At 45.3% G+C, this 9,809-nt stretch overlaps 1 protein-coding gene across 3 annotated transcripts in view; it reads left to right on the forward strand.

Moving 5' to 3' along the window:
• The window catches only part of AMOT (angiomotin), a 55,644-nt gene extending 46,164 nt beyond the window's left edge, over positions 1–9,480 (forward strand). For all 3 annotated transcript variants that reach the window (XM_027893138.1, XM_027893139.1, XM_027893140.1), the window contains exons 8-13: positions 2,344–2,493; positions 3,994–4,184; positions 6,096–6,218; positions 6,856–7,088; positions 7,917–8,141; positions 9,192–9,480. In XM_027893138.1, the coding sequence (XP_027748939.1) occupies positions 2,344–2,493; positions 3,994–4,184; positions 6,096–6,218; positions 6,856–7,088; positions 7,917–8,141; positions 9,192–9,292 (1,023 nt within the window). In that variant the 3' untranslated portion in view covers positions 9,293–9,480. The remainder of the gene's footprint in view (positions 1–2,343; positions 2,494–3,993; positions 4,185–6,095; positions 6,219–6,855; positions 7,089–7,916; positions 8,142–9,191) is intronic.
• The last annotated feature ends 329 nt before the right edge of the window (positions 9,481–9,809 follow it).

Below are 9,809 nucleotides of genomic sequence, written 5' to 3' on the forward strand. Positions count from 1 at the left end.
TTTCTGCAAAGCCACTGAACAAGCTGTGCCTGTAGGTTGGGTCCGGTGCCCAAGTCAGGCATGTGCAGGCAGTGCAGGAAGTTGGGCAACAGCTTGTGTTGCAACTTTTCACCTGCAGGTTTGGCTGATGGGAGCGCTTTCAAAGGGAATGTTTCAGTGGAATTTCTGTGTCCTGGTTCTGTTTTCTGGCTAGTCTCTTGGTGTTCTTTGAATGCAGGCCAAAACTTTTATCCACACACATACTCAGGTTTGTCAGTTTTGAAACCAGTAAAATGCTGTCAGCGGCTGCTTCTGCAGGGAGGATTTTGCCTGGGTGTTAAAAAACTTTTCAGAAATTTAAATGCTTTGCAGTAGGTAATAAGGGACCAAATGTGCATCACCTAATCCTTAACTTTTTTTTAATCTGGAAGAGATGGGGAGGAGAGCTGATTTGCAAGATATGATTGCTCAGCTTGGTGCGGGGTATTTCACTGCTAGTGAGTTTATCAGGTTGTTCCTTACTCTTGTCCAGGTCAAAATCCAAGATCCTGGGTGCTCTCCATTTCTAAGTTCTGCTGCTTAACCCCATAGTTTATCTCTTTTGGTCACTTTGAGCTGCTGTTAATCTTAAGTGTAATGTTGCTTGTCCCTCCCATCCCAAACAAGCTGGAAATCTTGAGCAATCGAATAAAAATACCTTTCTGCTGTACAGGCACTGGTGAGAAGTCCTTTGGCTGCTGGATTGCTCACTGTTTATTGTAACTTTTATTGTAAAATACTTGTTTGGGGAAAATCCTCTAAGGCAGCAACATTCCCGCTGTGAGATTGGATGCCTGCTGACTTTGTGAAGAGAAGAAAAGGACACCATGTCTGGGATGAATAGTGTTTGGAGATTTTTCACTCTCCACTATTCAATCTGCAATGCAATCTCTGTGTTGCCTCGAGGAACAGGAGTGAGGAAAAGGGAAAATTTTTGAAGGAACACACGAGAAGACCTTTTTGGAACAAAGGTGCAGTGTAAGGATGGCTGGTGTTGTTCAGATCAAAATATCCTGTGTGTGCTGAAACTTAGAGCAGATTCTTAGGGGGCATTATCAGAACGGGGCCAACGAGCAGTGATACTTTCCCAGAATACTTTCCACTTCCAACAAGGGCTTCCTGAGCCAAAAGTGGTGTCTTTTGTCTTTAATATCCCTCGGTGGACTTTTCTTCCACGAAGCTGTGGGGGCAGCTCTTTGAACTCACAGAAGGGAGTCTGTGTTTTGCATTCTCTAGACTTCGGCTCTGACTGTTGGGAAACGCTGCCTTCTTCCTTCTGGTTTTGTATTTCAGGGTTTATGACAATCACAGCTACCAAAGCAGAATCCCAGATTTGCTGCAGAAGGCCAGCTAATTGCAATTGTTAGTCTTTTCCTAATAGAAAGTAATGTCTATAGGTGGGCAGTATTCCCTGTGTTAAAATAGAGCTGGGCCCTGGGTGTGTTTTTATTCTTTTTTCGGTTTATTAGTATTTTAGTGGGTTTTTTTCTGCCTTAACTGTGTATTAACCTTGCTAAGACCGTTACTGGGGGGCTCAGCATGGTATTTTTTGTTGCTTATTATGAGACAGGGTAGCAGCTTGATTTGTAGGATGAATGATGGAGGAGGAGGGAAGGGCAGGGGCAAGAACAGAGCAGGACTCCTCAGGTCACTCTGGGCCAAGATTATTCCAGGCTGCTGGAATAAACCAAGTTGCAGTATGGGGAGAGCCCAGGACAAGGCTGCTGTGTGCTTTCATCCTATTATTTAATTATTATTGGACTGTGGGGTTGCTGAGGACAAAAAGGACAAATACACCCATCAGGAAAGCTGAGATGGGACAGACCTCTAAAACCCTGAGGGCTGAGCCTGGAACAGGAGTCTGAGACTCACTAACAGCAATCATAGAATCATGGAGTCATGGAATGGTTTGGATTGCAAGGGATCTTAAAGGCCATCCCATTCTACCCACCCTGCCATGGGCAGGGACACCTCCCACCAGCCCAGGTTGCTCCAAACCCTCTCCAGCCTGGCCTTGGACACTTCCAGGGATCCAGGGGCAGCCACAGCTTCTCTGGGCAACCTGTGCCAGGGCCTGCCCACCCTCCCAGGGAAGAATTTCTTCCCAATATCCCAACTAACCCTGCCCTCTCTGTCAGTGTGAAGTTATTCCCTTTTGTCCTGTCACTCCAGGCCCTTGTAAATAGTCTCTTTCCATCTTTCTTGCAGGCTCCCTTCAGGTGCTGCAAGTCATCTGGACATCCTACTGGCTGCTGTGCCAGGCCAGAACTTCACTCGCTCGTTCTCATTCTTCAGCTTACGTTGCATTTTCTTCCTTTATTTCAGCTTAAAAAGAAGCAGGTCTACGTAGAGAAGGTGGAAAAGATGCAGCAGGCCCTGGTTCAGCTGCAGGCAGCGTGTGAGAAGCGGGAACAGCTGGAACACAGGCTGAGGACCCGGCTGGAGAGGGAACTGGAGTCCCTCCGGATGCAGCAGGTACCGCTGTTCTCCTGGGCTGTACTGGGTTTGTTGGAGGATTGCACACCACACCCTACACCCCACGGAAAAGAAGGGCAGTGGGGTTTTTGGCATCTTGTGTTATTAATATTTTTTTCTTTTGCTAGCTAGAGTAATGAATTTGCTGATTATTGTATTGTTATGACCTGATTTTATACTATTTTAGTCAGAAAATGTAGGTAAGCAACAATAGGGGATCCATCCTGTGCCAGGGTGCAGACACAGCCATACAGCGTAGATGCTGTTTTATCTTGAAGTATCCTGGTTATATTTGCTTTGAAATTGTTTTTAGTATCTTGTTCACAGCTTGGGATTTTATATAAAATCCATGAACAACTGGTCTGAAGAGAGGCCCTTCAACTTTTGAATTTAAAAACACCCACTAAACCAGCAATCCCATTTCTATAAATGCAGTTGATGGAAATATAGACTGTATTCTTGTGAGTGTAATGTGAGTCTTTCTCAGTGGAAAGGATGAATGAGAAATAGATTGTACAGGGGTGTTATGGATTGAATGTGAAGTTTTACTACAGGTGAACTGTCAGGTGTGTAAATTTGACTGGAAACAGGATGCAGGCCTGTGGTCTAAATCACATTTATTTTCAGGTTATTTTTATCCCCCAGCTTTCACCTCTGCATACGAATGGATGTTTAAATCTTACTTGGGTTTTTTTGTATTGGTTTCAGTAGGAGTTACAGGAATTTGATAAACTTTTCTGTGTTACCTTTGGAAGATTAATTACTCTAAACAACTCTTTACATTGAGCCTGAGTAAACACAAAAAAACTGCTTCCTTTTCATGGTTAAAAATTCTGAGCTGAGCATAAAACAGCTTGTCCACCCAACTTCTTTTCTTTTAAGTTTCTTTTTTTTTTTCTTCATTTTTTTTAAAATCAAATATCCTGCTAATCCCAGATTATCCACTGAACTATTAGCTCAGCAAATCTCCACTCTTGTTTTGAAAGGGAACATTGCCCGTCTTCCAAATATTGCTTTAGCACTGAATTATTTTAATCCCCAGCTACTTAATCCCCAGGTATACACTGATAATATTAATTTAATAACCAAATCCTTTAAAAATATTTTTGATGCATTTTTTTTTTCAAAGGGGTGATAGCTCTTGTATACTGGTTAGTGTTTTGCTAAACACTGTTGGAAGTAGGTCGATGTTACTTTGGGCCGTACACATCACCCCTGAACAGCATAATCTAGCTCTGAGATGCATATTTGGGGCTTTGCACATGGAAAAAAAAGCCTTAGGAGTATTTTCCACCTCGGCCTTGTTGACGTTAGTCTGCCCAGCCTTGCCTGGACCGCTGCATTTCACCCGGGGGCTGCTTGTGTCGAAGCAGTGCTGCTCTGGGGCAGCCTCTGTCCCTCCAACACAAAGCAGACCAAAACCAACCCTGACTCTTACAGATGCATCCCGAGACTTCTATTTTTAGTTTTGTTTGTTTTTTTTTTTCTCTTGGGAATCAGCGTCAGGGCACGTCTCAGGCTGCCAACGTCTCCGAGTATAACGCCACGGCGCTGATGGAACTCCTGCGTGAGAAGGAGGAAAGGATCCTGGCTCTGGAAGCTGACATGACCAAGTGGGAACAGAAATACCTGGAGGAAAGTGTGATGAGACAGTTTGCTTTGGATGCAGCTGCAACTGTGGCTGCTCAGAGGTAAATGAGACTTTTCACAGTACTGGGATTTGTTCTCTTTTTCCAGTTGAATGTCATATTTCCCACCAGGGAATGTTGTCATACCACCCTCCCATGATCACTTTGTGTTCTGAATCCTCAGACTTCTTCATGTCAGGGGAGCTTGGCTGCTTTTCCTGGGAGCTGTGCAATTGCCAGCAATTAGAAATGTTTTTTCCAGAGGAAGATTCCTCCATGTGCAGGAGCCATTTTCCACACTAGAATTGTTCTGAGCCATTCCTAGAAGCTGTTGATTCAAAAATAGGTGTATGAGAAAGGGTTTGGTTTTTTTATTTTATTTTTAAAGCAGGAATCAGTCCTTTCTGAAGTCATGTGAGATGGGGTGAGCTTGGTGATTCACATCATTCACCCTGAATGGCTTCCTTGTTCTCCAGAATGTTTTTTGCAAATTACTTTGTGGTATTGTCCTCAGCATGGTTAGTAACCAGAACCATCTACCAGGAAATTCTGCTCAAAACATTCTGCTGTGTGTGGAGAGCACTGCTTGTGGGGGTGGCAAGAGTGTCTGAAATTTGGTTACAAGCTCACATTCCAAGGCAGCTGGACAGAAACACTTATTATGGCTGTAAATAGGCCTGAGTGCTTCAGCTGGTTGGTAAACAAGAGCTGTACTGGAGTGCAGTTCCTTAGCGTTAGGTATTGCTTACAGATCGTTTCATTGCTCTCTAGTTTATGGTTCTTGATGGCAGATTTTATTGTAGATTGTTTCATGAGCCAGATCCAGATAGGGCTGTTATCACTCCTGGCTTTCCAGCTTTTAAGATCCTACTGGAATTACAGGGATAAAGTTGCAGAGCTGCTGTGTTAGCGTTTAAAGACTTATCTTATCTTGCTCCAGAAGCAAGCTGTTATTTCAGCATATTGATGCTTCTGGTGCACTGTTTTCTGCCTCCCTAGAGATTCCCTAAAGGCTTTGGCTGCTGCTTGCCCTTGGAGGCCACGTTATATTTTCAGCATGGGCTGATAAGTAGGGGCCTGGTCTATTGTTTATCAAGGAATGAGAGGGGATGTGTTGCTGGTCAGCTTTTGTTAAATGAACAGAAATGCTGTCCAGTGAGGTGAAGAGCCAGCCTCTGCTTTTCCATTTCCATCGAGCTGCTGGGAGGGCTTCCACTAATCTCGGTGGCAACCTCATCTCCACTGTGTACAGATTTCTTTCCCTTTTCTTTCCTAGTGGGAACTAACATCCCTTAGGAAGCTGAGGTTGCAGGAAGGATGCTTTCGAGCACAGGCAGGAATCTGGGGCACCTTGGGGTTTATTTGGTAAATGACCTTCTCATGCCCTTCACATTCACAGGTAGAATGAAATAGTCATTATATTTTGGTTAGTGGACTGAACAGCTATCACAGTGTTAACATCAGGCACTGTACAGAATGAGTCTGAAACTGTTTTCAGCCCAGTTCAAGTGTTTTGGACCAAACTGCTTAGGACTGCTTAAGAAACTTCCATGCCTTGTTCCCTTTGATACTCACATTCCCTGTATGATCCTGTTGGAAGGGGAAGGGAAAAAGCTTTATATCTGCAGTGAAGTTTGTGCTATTTCAATTGAAGGTGTTCCATATCCTTCCCTTTCCCCTGTCCTTGGATTTGTCTCATTAATCACTTCACAGTAGTGGAATTAATCTACATTAGATTATAGACTGGCCTGAGATGGACAGGATGTTCTTGTAACGACTTGCATGTTTTTATCATCTAATCTTCATTAGGACACTAATGAAGTTGGGAGCTGGATTTTTGGGAGACACTGAGCCAGCTTAAACTCATCAAAAGTGGATGCTCTTGTTTGTTACTTTTGAGCAATAATTCTGTGCTGCCAGGAGGGAAGCAGCAAACGTGGCAGGTCCTTGATGTGCTGTACTGCTTGTTCTCAGGGACACGACGGTGATCAGCCACTCGCCCAACCCCAGCTATGACACCTCACTGGAAGCTCGCATCCAGAAGGAGGAGGAGGAGATTCTACTCGCCAACAGGAGATGTCTTGACATGGAGGGAAGGTAAAGTGAAGTTTGGCCCTACCTGGCTTCCTTGGGACAGGGATTTTACATTAATTGTTTGGACAGACACCTCAGAACCTCAGCAATTCTTGTATCTTCACCGACAGCAATGATGTAGGATGACAGACACTCATCTGGGCAAGGAAGTACCTACATAGCAATCCAGAATCTGTCTTGATACCGAGGGCTAATGCAAAAAAGTCTTGTCTTAGATTTTTTTGCATCTATCTTGTTCCTCTTCTCTCTTCAGGGCATCTTCATCAGACCCCAGGCTCCACCACCTCTTGACAGTCTCTCAGAAGTGCTTTCCCTGGGGTTAGGTCCAGTTCAGGCTCCCCAGAACGTGTCAATCCTCTTCTTTTTGTTGGTCTCATGTCCTGGCCATAACTCTCAGCTTTGTCTCAAAGCCACTCCCGTGGCTGTTTAGAGCAGCTTCCAGGAGCCAGAGGTGGGAGGGTGTCTCAGTCCATTCTCTTGTGCATCATTTGCTCTGTGGCCAGGACGACAATCTCACTGTCATCCTCTCTCCACCTCCCCACATGCTTAAGAAGGTCCCAGTCACAGCCATGGGGGACACTGAGGCCTCAGTCCAAGGAGACAGGAGTCTCATAGATTGTTCATTTTACTTCCCCCAAAGGATTAAGACTCTGCACGCTCAGATCATCGAGAAGGATGCCATGATCAAAGTCCTGCAGCAGCGCTCGCGGAAGGAGCCCGGCAAGACAGAGCAGCTGAGCTCCATGAGACCCGCCAAGTCACTCATGTCCATCTCCAACGCTGGCTCGGGCTTGCTGTCCCACTCCTCAACGCTGAGCAGCACTCCCATCCTGGAGGAGAAGAGGGAGGACAAGAGCTGGAAAGGCAGCCTGGGTAATTTTTAAGCACCGGTGGCAATTCAGGTCGCTGCTTAGAGGTGGGGAGGAGGAGGAGCAGAGGAAGGTGTGTTAGACAGACAGACCAGCTGGCCTGGCACGTGGTAAAACTGACTACAAGCAAAGTGGGACACATTTGGAATAGCTGCTTGTTTTAGTCACTTTTGGGAAACAGTGACTTCTGATGTCCAGGCTTTCTTATTAAAACAAGTGATCTTTGTTCCAAATTCGGCACCTGACATTAGGGACGTTTGGGATACAGTTTTGAGAGTTCTTCTCAAGCCCTTGTTTTTGGTTGGGTGTCATAGCTGGCTGGAGGTGTAAAGTCTCCTTGAGTAGGAGCAGAGATGCTGATGAGGATTTCTGTCCCGTAGTGTTGTGCCTGCACTAACACAACTCCTATCTGGAATGGCTCAACAGCATTGCTCTGAGAAACGGAGCTGGAACAAAGCAAATCCTAGATGATTTTTCTTTTCAGGGAGGAAGTTAGGCCCCAAGGCTTCCCTCTGAGAGTAAAAGACCCTGAAATGTGAATGAGATCCTGTTGCAGGTGATTTCAGTGTGCAGATTTACCCTGCCAAAGATGGGCCAGTGCCTGAGCCAGGTAACTCTTAGTGCCCACCTGCAAGCAGCAACACGAGGGTACTGCTCTTCCTCAGGTACTTCAGCACCCAGAGGTGAAAGGTGCTATGGAAAGGTAAATTAGTGCTGTCTCCTGAAGCATGGAGCACTTTGAGATTCTAGAACCAGTACTGCAGAGGGGCACAGGAACTGATGCCGGTTAGTTTTCTGTGATTGTGACATTTCCTTCCCTTTTTCCATGAAGGTGTTCTGCTGGGAACAGAATATCGCTCCGAATCCATTCCCTCCACCCCCTCTCCTGTCCTTCCTTCCACACCTCTGCTGTCAGCCCACTCAAAAACAGGCAGCAGAGACTGCAGCACCCAGACAGACCGGGGGAGTGAACAGAGCAAAGCTGCACCTTCCCCTGCAGCTCCTACCCCAGGACGGCTCCCCAGCACCAGCTTGACCTACAGTGCAGAGAAAACAGGTAACAGGGCTCAGCTGCTGTCCCAGAGGGGTCCCTGCTGCCCACTCACCATCGGTTCTGCTCTGTGGGGCAGGCCCTGATGTCCTTTTTTCAGTTCAGGCAAACTGGGGCTGGTGTTTGTGAGGACACGTGGGTTTTGGAGGCAAACACGGCAGTGTTCTGAGAGGTCTCAAATGCTCTGAAGGAAAAAAAGCTTTAAGAGTGGTAGAATAAGCATGGACACACACTGGTTAGAGAGGTACAGTGAGATCTGAGAATCTACCTGTGGTACCTGTGTACCTCACAGGGAGATGCAAACCCCAGGACAGACTGAGAGCCAGTGCTGACTCTGAAGTAAATGTGAGCAGCATGTGGGGTTTAACAGCATATGAAAATGGGCTGTTGAAACTGGCCATTGCATGCAGTGGGGTTTCAAAGCCACTCAGAAAATGGGAGAAAGAAGAAAGGAAGGGAACTGTCCTGATGAAACTGCCTTAGTTCACTGTCCTGGTCGCAGGACCAGCCTTGGCACAGGCAGATGCAGTTGACAGTGACTGTCACAGAAGCTGAATTTGCTTCCCACAGAGCTCCGAGCTGGCAAGAGCTGCTCATTTTCCAGCCCACCCTGCCAAATCAATGCAGATTACACAACCTTGCCTCTTCTCCTTGCAGACACATTCCAATGATGTTGTTCTTTGTGGAAGAGTGCATTTGGCTGGGCTGCTGTGCATCCTGCCCATGCTATGCTATTTAATGGGTGTCGAGGGAGATGGGGACAGGTTTGGTGGTGGAATGCTGATACATTGGTTTCAATGCAGTCACTCCAGTTTTTATGTGGATCTGTGTATCAGTGGGAGGGGACCCAAAGGGAATTTGATGAAATATCTTTTATTTGTCTGGCTACACACATAGGGAATTGAATTTCTAAAAATGAAATAAGTTGTTAGCTGTCTTTGGCCAATAATAGAAGATGGCTTTTAGAATGTTAATGTCATATTTCTAACCTCACTGAAATGACAGCTTTCTTGTTATAATTGTCTTGTCTGTCTCTTGTTTTTCCTCATCATGTAGATGGGCCACTCTTCCATTCCAGCACTCTTGAAAGAAAAGCCCCTGTTCAGACTGTGGGGCAGGACCTTCCAGATGGAGAGATGGTAGAATACCTCATCTGAAAGCCTGTGCCAGGATCTGAGCTGGATAACAGTAGCAAGAAATTTTAAAAGACATTTTTATTGGTAAAAAAATGTAGTACCTGAGTAATAAAAGAACAGTCATCTGTTTGCTCTTGTATATTATGTCTCACAAGTATGGACAGGTTAATTTATAATTTGTTCTAAATTATAAAAAACCCATAACGCTTTTTCTTTGAAAGTTTCCCCCCTTTATTTTTTAAATACCGAATCTGATGATATCTGGAGGAAAAAACCCTAGAAGTTAGGTGCACTACATGTGATACTTCATTTCAGTATTTTTAAAGTCTCTTAAAACTAAAGGACCTGCTCTCACAGGTGTTGGTTACATGTCCAGCTTAAATGCAGTAAGGTGAGCTGAATGGCCTTATAATGGTTAGAACCAGGGACTTTGTTGTGAGCATCATATTTTAGAATACAGGTGTTCTGAGGAGCTTTTATAAATCTGGGCTGTGATCAAGGGAGATTTCCCTTTCACTTCCTGTTTCCTCTCAGTGTA

This window comes from Empidonax traillii, unplaced genomic scaffold (assembly GCF_003031625.1).
Source record: "Empidonax traillii isolate 1590-97213 ecotype Southwest subspecies unplaced genomic scaffold, ASM303162v1 scaffold383:size710549, whole genome shotgun sequence".
NCBI classification, from domain to species: Eukaryota; Metazoa; Chordata; class Aves; order Passeriformes; family Tyrannidae; genus Empidonax; species Empidonax traillii.